At 36.2% G+C, this 19,296-nt stretch overlaps 1 protein-coding gene across 3 annotated transcripts in view; it reads left to right on the top strand.

Annotated features, from left to right (window-relative positions):
• LOC107703305 (receptor-type tyrosine-protein phosphatase eta-like) overlaps nucleotides 1-19,296 on the top strand; it is a 26,955-nt gene extending 7,659 nt beyond the window's left edge. The window contains exons 2-31 of one of the 3 annotated variants that reach the window (XM_016505894.1): nucleotides 2,129-2,150; nucleotides 2,321-2,518; nucleotides 2,727-2,822; nucleotides 3,720-3,971; nucleotides 4,518-4,778; nucleotides 4,895-5,170; nucleotides 5,310-5,570; nucleotides 6,648-6,899; nucleotides 7,037-7,294; nucleotides 7,824-8,075; nucleotides 8,904-9,170; nucleotides 9,265-9,528; nucleotides 9,893-10,153; nucleotides 10,262-10,528; nucleotides 11,646-11,900; nucleotides 12,151-12,411; nucleotides 12,500-12,643; nucleotides 13,216-13,402; nucleotides 13,616-13,734; nucleotides 14,225-14,306; nucleotides 14,568-14,615; nucleotides 14,732-14,740; nucleotides 15,142-15,229; nucleotides 15,569-15,659; nucleotides 15,777-15,850; nucleotides 15,930-16,064; nucleotides 17,043-17,159; nucleotides 17,547-17,707; nucleotides 17,828-17,963; nucleotides 18,131-19,296. In XM_016505894.1, the coding sequence (XP_016361380.1) occupies nucleotides 2,129-2,150; nucleotides 2,321-2,518; nucleotides 2,727-2,822; nucleotides 3,720-3,971; nucleotides 4,518-4,778; nucleotides 4,895-5,170; nucleotides 5,310-5,570; nucleotides 6,648-6,899; nucleotides 7,037-7,294; nucleotides 7,824-8,075; nucleotides 8,904-9,170; nucleotides 9,265-9,528; nucleotides 9,893-10,153; nucleotides 10,262-10,528; nucleotides 11,646-11,900; nucleotides 12,151-12,411; nucleotides 12,500-12,643; nucleotides 13,216-13,402; nucleotides 13,616-13,734; nucleotides 14,225-14,306; nucleotides 14,568-14,615; nucleotides 14,732-14,740; nucleotides 15,142-15,229; nucleotides 15,569-15,659; nucleotides 15,777-15,850; nucleotides 15,930-16,064; nucleotides 17,043-17,159; nucleotides 17,547-17,707; nucleotides 17,828-17,963; nucleotides 18,131-18,286 (5,250 nt within the window). In that variant the 3' untranslated portion in view covers nucleotides 18,287-19,296. The remainder of the gene's footprint in view (nucleotides 1-2,128; nucleotides 2,151-2,320; nucleotides 2,519-2,726; nucleotides 2,823-3,719; nucleotides 3,972-4,517; nucleotides 4,779-4,894; nucleotides 5,171-5,309; nucleotides 5,571-6,647; nucleotides 6,900-7,036; nucleotides 7,295-7,823; nucleotides 8,076-8,903; nucleotides 9,171-9,264; nucleotides 9,529-9,892; nucleotides 10,154-10,261; nucleotides 10,529-11,645; nucleotides 11,901-12,150; nucleotides 12,412-12,499; nucleotides 12,644-13,215; nucleotides 13,403-13,615; nucleotides 13,735-14,224; nucleotides 14,307-14,567; nucleotides 14,616-14,731; nucleotides 14,741-15,141; nucleotides 15,230-15,568; nucleotides 15,660-15,776; nucleotides 15,851-15,929; nucleotides 16,065-17,042; nucleotides 17,160-17,546; nucleotides 17,708-17,827; nucleotides 17,964-18,130) is intronic. The other 2 variants (XM_016505895.1, XM_016505896.1) reach the window with 2 other exon arrangements.

Here is a 19,296-nt window from a genome sequence, read left to right as displayed (position 1 = left end):
AGCGAATCGATGCGTTTTTGTAAGAAAAATATCCATATTCAAAACGTAATAATCACTTTAATGTAGCTTGCGCTCTCTGTTGTACACGGAAGCAGTTCCGGGCTGATGACGTATGAGGTCAGCTTTGCGCATGCGCCGCTCAGAAGAGATCAAAACAAAACAATGGTCACTTATTAGAAGTACAAAACGAGGATTTGTAAAGAAGAATGTCAGAGGATTTCAATATAAGCCAAGAGGAAACTTTGCTTCCTTTGCTCCTGTTAACAAACGTTGGTTTTCACGAGACTCACCGACGCATGCGCAACGCTGACCTCATACGTCAAGCTCCCGGAACTGCTTCTGTTTACAACAGTGAGCTCAAGCGACATTAAAGTGATTATTACGTTTTGAATATGGATATTTTTCTTACAAAAACGCATCGATTCGCTACAGGCCTTTGTTCACCCCCCGGAGCCGTGTGCGCTGAGTGGCATTAAACAGCTTGAAAGATCAAAGACAATTTTTAATATAACTCCGACTGGATTCGTCTGAAAGGGCTAATTTTTATTTTTGAGTGAACTAACCCTTTAATGAGAACCTGTGTTCTTGTGGTCTGCATCATTTTAGTTGTCATTTCAATTGATCGTGTTCAACAATATAATTGTTGTTCAATTTTATATAACAAAACTGGGGTTTGAAAATGTGCGGGTTGTTTACTGGTAATAATGGCTTTTTAATGTTACATGATGACTATAATATACAAAAAAATGTTTCATGTAGTAAAGGTGTCTTTATCTCATTGATAAGAAATTTGTATGTGCGGCATCAGCATCAACAGGCACATCGCACTTGTTTTAAGTCATGTCTGAACTATCATGTGTTCTCCATTATCCATTGCTGGTTTTGGGGGGGGGGGATCAACCAACATATGAATTAATACATTAATTTGTGAAAAGAGGCTGTATTAGTTACACACTGTTAACACCAGTACCTCTCCTCCAGAACAGTGATGATAAACAAAATAAGCTGCCCAAAGTGTTTCGATTTAGTCATTTCACAAAATGCTTTACTTCCAGGATGAAGTGGATGTAGATGAAGTGTTTTTATGTGTTGTTTGTATTCTTTCTATTCATTCTTACTGTTTCACATTTTTGTTTATTTCCTAGAATCTAACCACAGAGAGTTACAAATGTGTTTTTTAAAGTATTGTTGTTACCAATACGGAAGTTGTGGCAAAACTTGAAGTTGAAGTTGAAGCAGAAAAAAAGATCAGATTTCCTTTACAAATCTGACAATGAATATGTCCCCAATAAGTAACCAATCATAGCCAGGCAGTGGGTGTCAGTTTCATAATAGGCCAATGAAAATACTGCTCAGAAGAACTAGGAAAGGGGAATGAGCAGAATAAAGAAATGTAGTAGCAGATCATGCCAGGCACTTACATTTATATACTTTATACAGCTACTCATCCTTATTACTATTCTCCACATGTTAGAATAATACTAACGTCATCAAATAAGAAATTAATGTATGGGAATCATGTAGTGACCAAAAAGTGTTAATCAAAGGTATTGTATATTTTAGCTTTTTCCAGGTAGCACAATTTGTCCTTTTAGAAAAATAATATTTTAGCTTTATAAAGTAATTTATTGGCCCAATTTATATTTTTTTGAATTTTAATTTCATGCATATCAGTATAGTTCAAAAGGTTTTTAGGTCCTGAGAAACATAAATAGAGTCTGTTGTGTTAAAAGTTTTGCCTAGTAATGTGTAAATATAGCTTATGCATGTGTTTCTAAATTCTCCACTTGAAAAGAATGATGTTTTGATTTGTGGTTAGATTTCAATACATGTAAAGAGAACCATCAGGCCTGTAGTTAACTTCAGTATGTTTTTTTTTATTGGTAACATATTACACTGTGAATACTTCCTTTTTTCATATAGAGCTCATCTGACATTACTGTGGTGCACCTAATAGATCTATATCTGAAACAGATATTGCACAATGGAGTTACTCAGAAAAGTGCTTTATTTGTGGTTTAAAACTTGCTTAAGCCTGTTACTGCTGTGGATTCATGTGCCGCTAATCAGCAAGCAAAATTAAAAAGTAATATATCTGATGAAGTTACATTGTTGTTTTCTTCCCCAGATCCCTCGTGGGCACTCTGACTGTAAGTATAAACATTTCTAAAGTCACTTTTCCTGAAAAAGAGGTCTTCATTTGTACAGTCTGTATCAGTGATATTTACCAATACTAAGCTTAACCCACTTGATGTGATTTGCATCATCAAATAATGTTGGGCATTTACCTACTGAAAACTGGTTTTGTGTCTTTATTTAGGTGCAGTGTGCCAATACAAGATAAACCTCACAACGTCAGACATCACTATGTTTGTAGAAGACAGCTCCTCCTGCAGTGTCCAGAACACTAGCATTACAAGCGCTCAGAATAGCATTACAGTGACTGGACTGCAGCCTGGAAACACATATTTCTTTAAGATCAACTGCTCAGATGTGTGCTGCGGAAACTTCTCCACCAGTAAGTCTTTACCACTTCTATTAACGATTGATTAGGCTTAATCAGTGCTTCAAGTGACGTTAAACATTAAGGCCACTGTTGCTGAGAAAGAAAGAAAATAATATTTCTGCCTTTTTCACCCTCAATCACATTCACCATATCATTCTTTCATGCACTTTTCTCATTATTTGTCACTCACACTCTCAATATTTCTCTACTTGCACAACAGATTCTTCCAGCAATCTGACTATCACGCAGCTCAAATCCTCAGTGTATCTAAACTGGACAGGCCAGTTATCACTGACCAATCAGTCTTTTACTCTCCGTAAGTCCTAGCCAGCCACAATCAATTACATTTTTTTCCACAATCAATTACAACTTTATAATGTATCAGTAACTTAAAATGAAAAGATATTTGGAGGTGGTGTGTTTAGATAGCTGAAACAACACCTTCCTTTTTATAGAGTAGAAGTTTTGTTAAATATGAGTAAAACATGAATAATTAAAAAACATTTATGATATGTGATATTGCATAATGTTTCTAAAAACAGGAATGTGCACATATACGGGCAGTTGCATTAAAGAAAACCTTCATTTATAAATGAAAATTCTGTCATAATTTACTCGCCTTCATTTTGTTTCAAACTTGTATGGCTTTCTTTCTTTAGTTGAACACAAAATTAGATATCTAACAGAATCTCTGGGGCATTTTTCCATACAGTGAAATGAATGGAAAGTCTACCAAGTTCTAGAAAGGACACAAAAAAGCACCATATGACTTAAGTCTTTTAAAATCATACAGTATGATAGCTTTATGTGAGGAATCAACCAAAACTTTAGAAAGTTTGACATTTTCCCCTCTGTTGAAACTCTCACATCTCACTTGTGCATATGCATATTCAAATGTTGTGCATTAAGACAGTTCTGACATGACTGATGCTGAATTCATTGGTTCTTGCATGTGACCTGACTGATTGCTACAAATCATATTGGAAGATGTACATGCACAAATTAAATTTGAAAACTGTTCCTTTTTGGAGCTTGACAGCTTTTGGTAACATATCCACTTTCATTGTATGGCAAAATGCAGCGTAAATGTTTTGCTAAACATCTCTGTTTTATCATGGGAGTTAGTAAATAATGACAGAATTTTAATTTTTGGGTGTCCATGTCCACTTTCTCACACTCACACATGTCCATGTCCACTCTCTTGCACTGACAGGCCCTGAGCCTGTTAGTAACCTGTCTGTGCACTCCATCACTGTGAGCTCAGTGAACCTGAGCTGGATACTTCCAAATGGCATCAGCCCCTATTATAGAGTAGCTTGGGGAGTAAACCTGATTCTCACTACTAACCAAACCTCCATGCAAATCTCACAACTTGCACCCGGAATTAAATACTCCTTCAGCGTCACCTCAGTGGCCTCTGATAACCGCACTGAGGGGCATGCTGCTGAAATATCCCAAAACACAAGTAAGTACTGTAGGCAGAAGAGAATAGGGGGTTTAAAGGTGTCTTTATTGTATTGTGGAGTAAATTGAAATCTTGTGTGTGTTTACATTACTTTTACATTACTGTTCAAAAGTCTGGGGTCAGTAAGACTTTTTTAATGTAAGATTCTCTTATGTTCACCAAGGCTGCATTTATTTGATCACAAATACAATAAAACAGTAATATTGTGAAATGTTATTAACATTTAAAATAAGAGTTTTCTATTTTAATATATTTTAAAATGTATTTATTCTTGTGATGCAAAGCAGCCATTACTCAAGTCTTCAGTGCCACATGATACTTCAGAAATCATTCTAATATACTGATTTGCTGCTCAAGAAATTTCTTATTTCACTGATATTTATTATCAGTGTTATAAATAGATGTGCTGCTTTTCTTTAAAATAAAAAATATTTTGTAACAATATTAATGTCTTTACTGTTGATCAATTCATGCAAAATGTATTGACCCCAAACTGTTGAACAGTCATGTATGTATATTAATGAAGGTCTGATTACCTGTGTGTAGGTCCAGCACAAGTAGAGAATATCACTGTGCTGAATTCCAGTAACAGTAGTTTGACCCTGGACTGGGCAGTCCCTCTTGGTCATGTGGACTCATATATGGTGAACGTATCTGGTGCCGAGCTGAACACATCCCTCGTCCAGACCACCCCCACCAACTCTTCAGTCATCAGTAACCTCATGGCTGGACGTGTTTACAACCTCACTGTGACCACCATCAGTGGAGTCCTGAAGAACAGCTCTAACATAGTGCTGGTTGCCACTAGTAAGTCAGAAAAGCTTCACACTTTCCATCTTGTCACCATAACATCAAACACAACCTTAATCCATTTATTACATCTGCAGAACCATCATGTATTTCTGTGTGCTATTTCCCTTTAGAGCCTAACCCGCCTGAAGCTGTCCGAGTGAGTGGTCAGACAAATGTATCTATTACTTTGCTGTGGTTGAAACCCTTATCAATGGATGGAGTCACTGTGTCCTATGAAGTGTCATATAGATCTAACCAGTCAGGGGTCAACCAACTTTTGAATCATACCAACTCTTTAAACACGACGCTCACAAATTTATTACCCAGCAGTCAGTACGACATTACTGTGGTCACCATAGGCGTAAAAGATCTCAGGAGCTCATATGTAAACCTCACTGCATATGCAGGTACTGTAAAGCACACAGCACAGCATGCATTTAACCTAAGCTGTTGATAATATAAAAACTGCAAATTAAGTCTACAGTCAGATTTACAGTTTATTTTTACAAGGTGTATGGTTGCATAAGCATGTTTGTGTTTCCACAGCTCCTAATGCAGTGCAAAATCTGGCTGTTTCTGCTGTCAGCAGCAATTCAGTCAATCTGACCTGGCTACCCCCTAATGGGACCCTCAGCCTGTTCTCCTACAGTGTCAACATCACTTCACCTGATCAGACTCTCAGTACCACATCCAACAATTATCAGATTATTCAGTTGCAGCCTGGTACTCAGTATAATTGCAGCGTCAGAGCACTCATAATAGCTGCCAACATATTTGGACCCTCACAGATCATACAGTGTAATACCAGTGAGTGTAAATACTACACATCTCTCTAAACTGTAGATGTACTGTCATACAGTAAAATGTTTTAATACTTTTTTGTAAGTTTTGTGTAATTAGGTTTTCAGTCAAGTAATGGGCATTTTGCATTATGCTTTAATGTTACTGTGCTGTGATCCCTCTGTATGTGTGCAAGTGTTGTATAAGCTAAACAAATTTGAATATAGACTATACAATAAGTGGTAACCTTTTTTAATTTATGCCTAATACTAGGAATGTACAATATATTGGTACCATATTGGTTACTTGTCGATATTACAGATTTGTATAGCTATAGACATTTATCAGGTGACACTGGATAATTATTTTTACACACTTATTTTGTGCATGCTTATCTTAATTTTACATTTTGATATTTTCCCCTCATCTAAAGCTCACTTTAAGTTATTCTTTAAAATCACTAATAATTTAATAAGTGTAATGTAGTTTATAATAAATCTAAAAATTAATATCTATTATTTCATACTACACATTATAATGTTCAGATGCCTAGATTCACTTGTAGCATTTAAAATGATTTTAGTTTTTGTTGTTTTGTATTGCATTTTTCAAGTTCAGACAAAATAGTATACAATTTTATCTGCCATTTATCGTCTTTTAGCCAGAACAGTACAATAATTACTGGCTTATCTATATCGTCCAGAATATTAATATTAATATAATCTTTACCTAATAGACCTTTGTCAAGGTAGCAGCATATTTAATTTTTGACAGGAATGAAACGGGTGAAGTACAGTGCGTACAATAGATTGTACTGTTGTTTAACAACATGCCAATTGTTCAACTGACAAAACATCTTTCAATAGACAAAAACGTCCTAAAACAGTTCTGAAGGTTGTGAGTTGTGGAAATTGCATGTGATCTAGAACTTTATGCAGTTCACACCATTGTAAAGGCAGTAAGTCTATCCCTCAAAGCCTTGTTTTCATTCACTTTAAAGTCAAATAGGCCTCTACCTTGACTAAGGTCTTTAGTCTTTGCTTACTCTAATTCACACATATTAATATGTCAGTGCAGAATATAATTGTGTGCATTCTCTTTCAGAGCCACTGCCAGTGACTAATTTAACAGCCTCTCCTGTTGGCACCACTGAGATGCGCCTTTCATGGTCTCGTCAGAGTGACTACAAATCTTCATATCAGTATAATGTGAGTGTAAATGGTGAACAATGGATACAGAGTATCAATGAGACCATAAATGTTGTTAATCTGACCCCTGGGAACAACTACACCTTTACTGTGCAAACTGTAGAAAATGGCATGAGCTCTGAATCTGTAGCCATCTCTGCATTTACAGGTATTACAATTCACTTGTTTCTTTTATACTGCACCCCACTTAATGACTTTGTATCATAACTTTCCGTCTGTGTTGCTTGCAGTTTTGTCTGTTGGTCTGTGCTGTTGAATAGTAACCCTCTTATTTGGTGTTATCAGGTCTTGGTAAAGCATCCAATATTTCTGCGGTTGGCACTACTCAGAGTATGAGAGTGGAGTGGAGACCGCCTGATGGCATTGTGAGTCTCTACAACGTCAAAATCTTGTTGAACGGAACCGTTTTAAAGATGGAAAACCGAACGAATGAGACAACCGTGGTGTTCTCAGACCTGTTACCTGGAACTCAGTACAATGTCATTGTGACAAGTATCAGTGGACCCATAAAGCAGGACAGCGATAGTGTATCCAATGCCACCTGTAAGACCCCTCACACACCCTAAAACAAACACACACTTTGAATTATTTGTGTACAAGCACTAGACAGAAATAAAACACTGCACACTGTTGTATCACCACAAACAGTATTTATTTGCATGCACTTTAAGAGTGAGAAAAGGAAGTAAGACATTTGCTTTTAGAAACACAGAGCTGACTAATCTGTTCTAAACAGGCATATTGCACTGAAAGTACTTAAGTGTGTCTTTTTCAAGAAAGGGTATTACAGTTTGTGCAGTTTGTAGAAATTGTGCAAGTTTCCTAATACCTTTGCACAATATGTGTTACTAAAGGTTTTAAAGTAAAAGTTTGAGTTTTGGGTATTAGGTAGTCACCATTAGCTGTTTGTGTTACAGCTGCAAATGTATATCAAACGTTTATAACGTTTATGAAAATAGATTTCAGAATTTTATAACATATGAGTGTATGAGAATGTCACATGATGGTCTGTAGGCATTGCTCTATGCCTGTGTGTGTGTCACAGCTGTGATTTATATTGTTGTCATTTCAGTGCCTACTCCTCCTGGCGAGTTTGTGACAGTGCAAAGCACAAACTCACTGAACATCAGCTGGGCTCGACCACTTAACATGAGCTCCGTATCACACTATTTCCAGTTGTCATACAGCAACAGCATGCTAAACTGCAGTCAAAACTACAGCTCTCTGACGGGACTCAATGCAGGTGTCCAGTACAACATCACTGTGAGAACTGTAGGTGCAATGGGATATTTCAGCTCTCCTCAGTATCTCACTGCATATACAAGTAAGCAATGCACATTTGTAGCTTTTTTATCCAAGTGGCTTGCTGTAGACAGGTAATCTGATTTCATATGGTGGTTGCAAATCCAGACGGTTGTAATGTTGCATTGTTGAAATAGAAAGTAATGTCTGTGTGCAGATGAATATGGCTTTTTGTTATTGAATTAAAATCGATGGTTCTTTGGAAGAAGATGATAGTTCACCCGAAAATTTTAATTCAGACATTTTTTAATCACCTGCCGTTCCAAAGATCTTTGTTCATCCTCGAAAACTCACATAAAGCTATTTTTAATATTCTCTCATAATATTTGTCCAGATATATATTATGAACAGATTTAACTTAGTGTTGGGATATGGTTGAGATTCCATTTACCAAATTTGATGCACTCTATGTATGTGTTGATCAAAGTTTATATGTGAATAAATTGATCATTTCCTTTCAGAAGACTTGGATTAAACCGCTTGATTCATATGGATTACTTTTATGATGTTTTTATTAACTTTTTGAAGCTTGAAAATTTTAATTGCATGGACTTGCTATGGATGGACAAAAATGACAGTATATGAGAATAATTAAAAAATCTTTTTGTTGAGTTCCAAAGAAGAATAATAGTCTTATTGGTTTGGAACGACATGAGAGTAAATAAGTGATGACAGAATATTTGTGAGCTGTCCCTTTAAGGAACTTGTATGTTGGAACTTAATATTGTATGCTGCATTCGTAGTTTATGCAGTTAGTTAGTGAATAGGACCCTTGGTGCTGTACGGCCCATTTTTTAACAGAACATTGCTGATGTGTATGTGTTTTTTTTTTTTTGTGAATGGTTTTCAGATCCTACTGCCGTAACTGATGTGAGATTGAATGGATACACTGAGACCAGTATAACTCTGAGCTGGCTGCAGCATGATGTTCAGCAATCCGGTTACTCCTACCTGCTCACCTTCACACACCCTAATGGCACAGTTGACCAGAAGACTGTAAATAACGCCAGAGCACAGCTACTGTCACTGCAGTCAGCTAGTCAATACAATATCAGCATTATCACACAGACAGCTGGCGGCACCAAGTCTTATCCCCAGTTTATAACAGCCTGCAGTAGTAAGTAACCACACTGCATATGACAACACAATACTTAATACATATTTGCTACATGTATCATGCTATCACATCTGCTTGTATGTTTGGTTTCCAGAGCCGTTTCCAGTTTCCTCTGTAAAATACGATGTTCTGAATGTTTCTGCTGTGAAGCTGAGCTGGTCCCGTCCTCAGGAGTACCACAATGGCTTTTCCTACCAAATATTAGTGTCCAACTGCACAGAAAATAGTAGGAACTTGTCGACTTTCTCTGAAAACATCATAGTGCCAGACTTGCAGCCTGGCACCCTGTGTCAGTTCAGTCTATATAGTTTGGCCTGCGGCATTCTGGGAGAACCAGTGAACGTCTCTGTATTCACAAGTATGTACTCCCACACATGCCCACCCGTCTCATACACTTTTTGCACCACTGCCTTTGGGAAGACAATACTGGAGTATTATTAATGTGTCTGAGTATTTCTAATGTGTCTTACACGATATGTGTCTTGTATATTGTGTTTATTGTTCTCTTGTCTAATTCGGCGGATTTATTGTAATTGTACCCAATATACAGTAATCAAAAGTTGACCTGTTTATAGATTTTTTGTCCTGTTGGTAATGCCTTTATATAAATTATTGCCAAGACCTGTAAGAGAAACGTAATTTGAACTTGAACATACACCAACAAGGAAATGCAAACACTTGAAAGGACACTTCCTTTTTTTCTCTCTCTCTTTTCTCCAAAGAGCCCTCTACAGTGATTCCACAACTAGATAATCAAGGCTCTAACCACTCACTCTTGGTGACATGGGATCATCCTGTTGGTGGGCTAGACATGTACATTCTGAACCTCAGCAGTGAAGGATGGAGCAGCTCTAAAGTTCTCAATAGCACTGAACACAATCACACCTTCAGTCAACTAAAAGCAGCAACTGTCTTCACAGTCACGCTCACGACTGTCAAAGCAGCCTTCCGGGAAACATCTCATTCAGTAAACATGGCAACTTGTGAGTATTCAACTCCAAACCATAGTTAGGAAATCATGTGGCAGACTTAGTAAGCATACAAACACAGTGGACCGTAGTGTTTATACAATCTAATTGTCTGTGTTGCAGATCCAAACAGACCGGGAGAGATTAAGATTTTGTTGAAGAGCAATCATTCAGTGTGGTTTCAGTGGGATGAAGCTGAGAACATGTCAGCTGGCAGCTTCAACTACAGCCTGACCTGTTGGTTGAGCTATAACACCAGTCAATATCTCACTCCTAATAACACTTTCCTTTTGGACGGCTTGCGATCTGGAACATCCTATAATGTTTCTGTGGCTACTGTAGGCCCGATGGGTTTCCAGAGTGAATCTATCAGAGTTAATGTAACCACCAGTAAGTTCAGCACTTAGTGGTATGGAAAATTATAAAAAAACGATCAGTTACATTGAAATAATATTCCAAGATATACACATTTTAAAAAGTTTTTTAATATACATTAATTCAACAATATTGAGCAAGGGCACATTAAAATGATAAAAAGTGAGATTAAAGATGTTTATAATGTCTTTTGAACTTTTTATTCATCAAAGAATTCGGAAAAATAAAATGTCAGTTTCCACAAAAATAATGGAATAATAAGAAATGTTTCTTGAGCATATTAGAATGATTTCTGATCATTGATGACAATTAATGCAATTAAATTGCATTTTAAAATATATTAAAATAGACAACAGTTATTTTAAATTAATTTTATAAAATAATAAATATATAAAATACATTTATTAAACTAATATTTCACAATATTATTGTTGTGACTGTGTTTTTGATCAAAATAAATGCAGCTTTGGTAATCATAAGAGATTTCTTTCAAAAACAGAACATAATTTTACCAACCCCAAACTTTTGAACAGTAGTGTAGGCCTATGTAATATTTTATTTACACATTGCATTGGCTTTGAATTCATTTTGCAAGTACACTGATCCTCAAAGGGCAAATAAAAAGGAATAGTTCATTCACAGATTAAAAAAATAACAGTTATCATTTACTTTGCCACGTTTTTTTTCTTCAGTGGAACACTAAAGATGAAGAAAAAAAAATAGTCATCCTTTCTTCTATATAATGAGATTGAATGAGGACTCGAACTGTCAAGCTCCAAAATGTGCTCAAAAAGTTTGTTCCATTTGTTCCATTATCACATTTAGGATGTTTTATGCCATTTTTATGTTTTTTTTATTTTTTATTTTATCGTAATTTAAAGCTTGAGAACTTTCATAGTCCCTAGTCACTTTAATTATATTGAGAAGGAGCCTTGATATTCTTTAAAACGTCATCTCCTGTGTTTCACGGAAAAAAGACGGTCAAGCAAGCTTGAAACAACATGAGGATGAGTAAATAATGGCACAATTTAAATTTTTGGACGGAGTTGCCATTTTCATGAACCTACCATGAATATGAGCACTGAGCTCTCCTCTAAAGTCCTCATCCTTCTCCCCCCGCATCTGTTTTCAGAGCCTGATCCTGTCCAAAACCTACAACTTGGTTCCACAACAACAAATAACATCTCTGTAATTTGGGCAAAAGTGGAAGGGGTCCCGAAATATGTAGTAAGAGTGTACAGTGAAAAGGTAGAGAACAAATTGACCAGTACAAATAACCGCATGACCATATACAATCTGATGCCTTCAACACTCTATAACATCAGTGTGCAGAGCAGCACTTCTGACAACACAGAAGGAGAAGCTGTGTGCCTGCAAGCATGCACAGGTTAGTACAAACTCTATATACTGTTATATATGGTTTTACAGCAGAACTGTAAGAAAAAAGCCATTTGCAGCATTCAGTGCTGAGTTGTTATTTCTTGTGCTGAATATGTAGTTTTCCAGCTCACGCAGACATGTCCACTTTAAAAATGTTGATACAATAATCAAGAAACACTTTAATCTATATTTTTTAAAATGCCTTAATTAAAAAAAAGTCAAGTAATATTGTCTTGGGTGTGTTTTACTGTGTGCAGATGCAGCTCCAGTGGAGAGTGTGACCTGTACGGGTCCTGATTTAACCTTTCCAATGCTAACCCTCTCATGGAGCCCTCCTCCTGGTAATAACCAGGGCTTTGAAGTTAAGCTGAACTCCTCCAACTCAGAAAAGACCTTCAGTCTAAACCACACCTTCACTGGACTCAGGTTTAACACTCTGTACAAAGTCATGCTCTGGACAATTGGTTGTGGGAAGAAAAGCACTGTGGAATCAATCACCTGTATGACTGGAATCACAAGTAAGGAGAGTTACTTCTGTTTTGTATTTTGTGTTTGTATGTGGGTGCATATCACGTTTCTTGTTCTTGTGTGTGTGTGTGTTTGTAGAACCTGTTGTACCTAAAATAACAGCAGTGAGTGTATCTGAGCTACAATACAACAAGTTTACTTTGAATCTTCAGTCGGACGTCTTTAATGACTCGAACGGTCCAGTGCTGTGTTATGGTGTGCTTGTCTACTCCGGCACTATTGGTATGTCAAATAAACCTTAGCCTTTTATGTGTCTTCTTTTATAATTCTCTAAATTCATCCATTTGCATTTGTAATATTTTACTCCGCAAAATGCCTCTCCATTAGTCCTTTTAATAATTGGGTAGTTTTCAATACCATTAAAGTGTTTGGGGTTAGTAGGATTTTTAAAAATTATTTTAAATGAAGGAGTCTCTTATGCTCACCAAAGCTACATTTACTTGGTCAAAAATACAGTAAAACATTAATATTGTGAAATATTATTACTATTTTAAAAAGACTATTTCTATTTGAATGTATTTTAAAATCTAATTTATTCCTGTGATAGCAAAGCTAAATTTTTAGTGGCTATCATTCTTTAGTATCACATGATCCTTTAGAAATCATTCTTATATGCTAATTTGGTGTTCAAGAAACATTTTTTATTATTATCAATGATACATTTCTATATATATTCTTTGTTACTTTTCTATCTATTACTATGCTTTTCTTAAATATAGCTTCTGCAAATAAATGTATATTATATATAAAACAAAATTGGATTATAATGAAATCTTTGGTTTCGTCTCCTGCAGATTGCTTGGACAAGAGTAACAAGCTCGATCGATGCCTGTTGAACACCTACGAGGACTGGAAAGCAAAGCTGTGCAGCACATTCCTGGCTGTTGTCAAAGATACTGGGTCTACAAGTGTACAGATTGGAGATGAAACTATGTGGAAAGGTTACAAAAATGGAGAACTAAATGCCAAAGTCAGTTACAAGTAAGTCAATATACTTCCCATACTTTGTATTAACTTCAGCTCTGCATATATTAAAACCCTTTATAACAGCGTAATGGTGATTTCCATCACTAAAATAAACTGAACTACTGCTATTTGTTCCTAATGCTGCCTTGCACAGCTCCATCGTCTGCACTACTGTGTTGGTTGTTATGTCTTCTGCATTATGCTTTTATGTGTTTGGCTTTCTTGCAGTTTTGCTGTCATTGCTTTCACTCGTCTGGAGATAAACAACAGTTTAGTGGATGTGTCTAATTCATACTACTCCATGTCTGAGTTTTACCAAAGTCCCATCACACTGCCAGAGAACCCAGGTAAAGACTGGGACACTTTCTCTCAATATTTAAAGCTCTTAATTGCACCAGCGTTTTCAAAGTAACGACACGTGAATTTTATTGATGTGTGATTCAAATACCTAGAATACTTCAAAGGCATGTATTTACATCAAATGTAAAGCCTACTGTTTTCATCCAGAGCAAACATTTAGATGAGATTATAGCTGGGGTTCTCAGACTTTTTTGGTCTTCTGCCTATTCTTGCATTGTCAAGAACAACACCATTTGTTTTCTATTTAGTTTAGTTTTTTATTGACTTGTAACAAGAACTGAAATCATTTGGATGCCCTTACTTACCCTAGACTCACTTCTAATGAGTGGGCTTGACTTATGACAAGCACCAGCAGTTTGAAGGCACAAAGTGATATTTTGGATAGTCATAAAAATCTTTCCATCTGCATTTCTAGAGGGTATACATAAATTATATAAATAATTTCTGCGCTAACTTTATTCTTTCTCCATCTTTCAGTGGTAATTGGAGGAGCAGCTGCAGGAGTCGGTGTTGCTGCTCTTCTTGTTGTAATCATCATTGTGGTTGTGGTTTGTAGACGGTAAGACATTTTACAGATTTCATACATGATTCTTGATGTTTGGAGTGTTTTAATTGTTTGATTTAGAGCTAGTGATAGAGATGTTAGATTTAGAGGATTTAATATTACTATTGCATGTGTTCCCGCAATTTTACTAATCTGGATAAACTTTGGTGTGTAAAGATATGTATTTCTAGATTACAGAATGTTCCTCAGTTCTGTTTTTAAGTATTAATCGACAGTGGCAAATAGATAATTACATTTATGCTGTCAATATCCCAGGAAGCAAAGAAAAGATGATTCTACTAGTGTTCCTATCCACTCTATAAGGTTAGTACACTGATCTTCTCAAAACAGCATAATACACATTGGAAACAAACGATAGAAAAAAAATATTGAGCCATAAAAAGTAACCTATTAATATTTTTTGTTTTGTTTTCTTACAGAAACAAAGTGTAAGTAATCATACATGTTTGTCCACACTAATTTCGGTGCATATTTATGATTCAACTGAATATTATGTCTACATAACTTCTCATTTTTAACTTTGTAACTTTTTAACATTAACATTTTTTAATGTTCATATTAGTCCACAGTGCATTAACAGACATGTTAACAGATTCAACTTTTGATTAGTAAATGCTTAGATTAACATTAACTTTGTTAATGTCAATTGTTAGTTCAGGTTAACTAGTGTAGTTAACATGGTAACAAAACAAAACCTTATTGTAAAGTGTTACCCTTTTTCTGTAAAGTATATGTTTATATATTATTTTATTTGCATTATGGTAAATATTAAATACATTGTGGTGTCTTGTATAGTTTTTTAATCATATGTTATTTAATGGTGTCATAGGAGTGATCCAATAAAGGTGGAGGATTATGAGGCTTACTATAGGAGGCAAAGAGCTGATTCCTTTTGTGGATTTGCTGAAGAATTTGAGGTGATTATATCTTTGGCTTCTTTGTATATTTCCAACTGATCAACTCTAAATAACAAATTGGTATGGCAAGTATTGCAAATAAATTCCATACCACTAATATGCCACCATTATTTTTGGTCCAAAAACTGTAGTAGCAGTGTCTGATTTGTTTGCTTTGACCATGTTGTGTTCCTCTTCCTTCATAAATATGTGACATACACTCGCATCCCTTCTTGAATTATTGACAGAGAAGCAAATGCTTTATTACAGATGTTTAAATATTTGTGATATAAATGTACTAAAATCAACAGACAAAACAATAGAGAGACTGTTTAAATAAATGTATGTGTGTGTTTGTAGGATCTAAGGCCAGTTGGGATAAATCAGCCGAAAACTGTTGCTCAGGTCCCTGAAAACAAAGCCAAGAATCGTTATAACAATGTGCTGCCATGTAAGAACCACAGGACTCACAAGTGTTTCCCTTTGTGAAGTTACACAACACTGACTTTCCTCCACTCTGTTCTAGACACGTAGCCCATATTCATAATGGTTCGTGTTTTCTCGACAGATGATTCATCTCGTGTCAAGCTCTCTGTGCTCAGCAGCCCATTTGATGACTACATCAATGCCAGCTACATGCCTGTAGGAAGGGGAAAAACTACAAAAAATATGACATTTAGCTCTTTACACAATTGTCACACTAACTGTGTGATATTTCCAGGGTTACACTTCAAAGAAGGAGTTTATCGCAGCCCAAGGGCCACTGCCCTGCACTGTTGATGACTTCTGGAGACTGATCTGGGAGAAAAACGTCCACACTATTGTCATGCTCACCAAATGCAATGAGCAAGGACGGGTACAGTATACATTCATGCTTCACTTTCTCTGTGGTCTCACCTGTTAGAGCCTTCATTCCTCATGTTTTAGTTAGTTTTATTGTTAGATTACTCTACATATCAGTACCAGCATCAGGCTTTAAAGGTGCAATAGGTGATTGTCTTCAGAAACATTTTTTGTTATGCTGGTTGAAAGTCTCTTCACATCCCGATAGCAATCATTAAGTTAAGTGGTCTAAATGTATTTGTCTGTATTTATATATTCTGTGGAAGGCATAGGATCAAGAAATGTTCGTCCAATCAATTTTGTTTTAATACGCTTTCCTACCTGTCTGTCAACGTATGTATTTGCATACCTCTGCGCACCCGGTTCGCGCAGACAGGATACATCATCAGCGCATTCACGCACGCTGTGCAGACAGAGTGAGAATGGCAGACGAACATCAACAACCCGATCTTCCTTCCTGGTATTGTAGTACCTTTAAAGTTTTCTCACCGGTGAATGACACATGATGTAGCCCAGCGGTTAATCCAGTCCTCGCGCCAGCTCGTTAGAAGTGAGCTACGTGCATGAACTGTGTTCCGATCGATATGATCCCTACACAGTGTTCATTGCTCCCTACTCCCTGAGTGGGGGAAATCCGTTGAAGTTTACCTCACTTCGGAACATGGGCTGGAATTGGGAACCGCTGATGTAACCTATTGTAGTAATGTTGTCTCTGGTATTCTGGTCTGTGAGCATAAATGCGTTCAGGGGCGTGGCTTTGGACGGCGATTGCAGGGAGGGTGGGACGGTCGCTTTCAGTGCTATCAGGCTAAAGTTAGCATTTTCCAAGATCTCCTACTGCACCTTTAAAAGTCTAAATCACTTGACCACAACATATTCAATGTTCGTATCCTCATTCAACAATTTGGGATAATTTTGTAATACCTCATCTCGGTTATAGAACTAATAATGAGCTTAAATGAATGCTGCCGCAATGTTTTGTCCCTCTCAGGTAAAATGTGAGGAATACTGGCCAGCAGAAACAAAACATTTTCACAATCTGACAGTGACGAATACTTCCGAGATCACATTGGAAGATTGGACTTTACGTGACTTTGAAGTGAAAAATGTAAGTCTGCATTAATATTATAGATGGATCCAGGTGCTATCTTTACCAAATATTACACAAAATCATGAATAAAAATATAAACATACTGTAACTGTTATAACTGCACCACATTGTTGTCAGTGTTTTGTTTTTTTTCTACTGCATTGGTGCCCATACTTTTTGTATTTATGCATTTTATTTATACACATATTATTTAGGCTGGGAAATAATCATACATTTAAATTAAAAACGACATTAATATATCAAACAATTTATACAAGTAACAAATTTTCTAAAGTCATAATTATCTTCTCGGTAATATGGTTGCAATATGTCTCAATTATAACGTTATGACTCATGCAAAGTATTGTGTCAATGTTTTGGGAAAAATGATTCCTGTCATAACAGGTGAAAACAGCAGAGTCTCGATCAGTTCGTCACTTCCATTTTACTGCGTGGCCAGACCATGGAGTTCCTGAGACCACTGAGCTTCTCATCAACTTCAGACACCTGGTCCGAGAACACATGGACCAGTACTCAAGACATTCACCCACACTCGTGCACTGCAGGTACTTGAATAGTTCCTGAACTCTCGCATATACAAACAGGTCTACTCAACGATGTTTTGTTATTATACTCCCACAAAGAAAAATGTCATTTTCATCATATTTTTTGTTTTCATAATACAGTGCTGGTGTGGGCCGGACGGGAACCTTCATCGCCATTGATCGTTTAATCTTTCAGATTGAGCGGGATGGTGTAGTAGATGTATATGGGATCATCCACGATTTACGCATGCACAGACCACTCATGGTTCAAACAGAGGTACATTCATTACCAATTTTTGAATTTAATGTTCTTTTATATATGCTTAAATATATAGGCTAAATGTTCGTATATATATATATATATATATATATAAATCTTCCTTAAATGTCTTCTGCCATCTTATTCTCTAACAGTGCAGGCCTTTACATTCTCTACTTTTGCAGGATCAATATGTGTTTCTTAACCAGTGCTCCATGGACATCATCAAGTCTCGAACTGGCAACAATGTAGATTTGATTTACCAGAACACAGCTGCACTCACTATTTATGAGAACTTTGAACCCTTAAAAAAAGCCAAAAATGGCTACCATAAGGCCTGACCGTCTACCTTGAATAATTCGCTGCACTGCTATAAAAGAAACTTTTTTTCTTTTATCTTTTTAAATGGAGTTTTATTTAAAGAGGAAAAACAAAAATATATTTATTAAGTTTGTTTACAGTGGTATAAAAGTATGCAGAAATATTTGTACATTTTGTTAATCAAGTTTTTCAGTTTTAGAATTGTAGCTGCAGGGATGTTTTGTGAGTTTTCATAGAATAAAGCTGATAATGTTTCAATAATGTAATACGACTTCATAAAAATGGCATTTCCTCAGACATACTGTAGGCTACAGGTGAAATGAAGACAAGCATGAACAGAAATATAGAAATGTGAACACGTCACATGGGACTTCACCATTAGACAGTAGTGCGTTGCTACATCATTTGTAGTGAAGACAAAATGGGTTTCCAAAACACCTCTTCTGTGATTTAACATAGCAACTAACCTTGGTATGAGCCAGTAGGTTGCGTCTGAGCTGTTGTGCCAGGTTGCTGTTCTCAGGTCTGTGTTTTTAATATATCTATTATTTCCGGATGTCACAAGCCAAAGGTTGACCTTAAATGGACCATAAGGACAATACGTTAGCATTGAACAGTTGCAATCTTTGGTATTCTCTTCAGTTGTTTATTTTCAGTAAAGAGACATGCTGTCCTGTCTCTTCCTGGTTTGTAAATGTTTTTGTTTTCCTTTTAGAATGAGGTCAGTGAATGTTTAGTATATGCCTACTGATGTAATTTATTACAAAAAGATTTTAACAGAGTGTGACTCTGTACCATGTGTGCACTTAAACTGTTATATTTGTACATAATATATTTTGTTCAGACTGAACTTCCAACTATTGTTTTTTCACAAAGTGTTGTTCCAGGGACTTTTTGCTTGTGTGGTTTTAACATTCTGCAATTTTCTGCACAGATTTTTAAAATGGTTTATTGATACTCTGCTGGTCATGATAAAGAACCATACAGATGAACTTTGAACTCTGTAATATATTAAGATTAAAAAAGCTGC

The sequence above is a fragment of the Sinocyclocheilus anshuiensis genome, unplaced genomic scaffold (genome assembly GCF_001515605.1).
Source record: "Sinocyclocheilus anshuiensis isolate Anshui unplaced genomic scaffold, SAMN03320099.WGS_v1.1 scaffold947, whole genome shotgun sequence".
Lineage (NCBI taxonomy): Eukaryota > Metazoa > Chordata > Actinopteri > Cypriniformes > Cyprinidae > Sinocyclocheilus > Sinocyclocheilus anshuiensis.
This window is presented reverse-complemented; position numbering and strand designations above follow the sequence as displayed.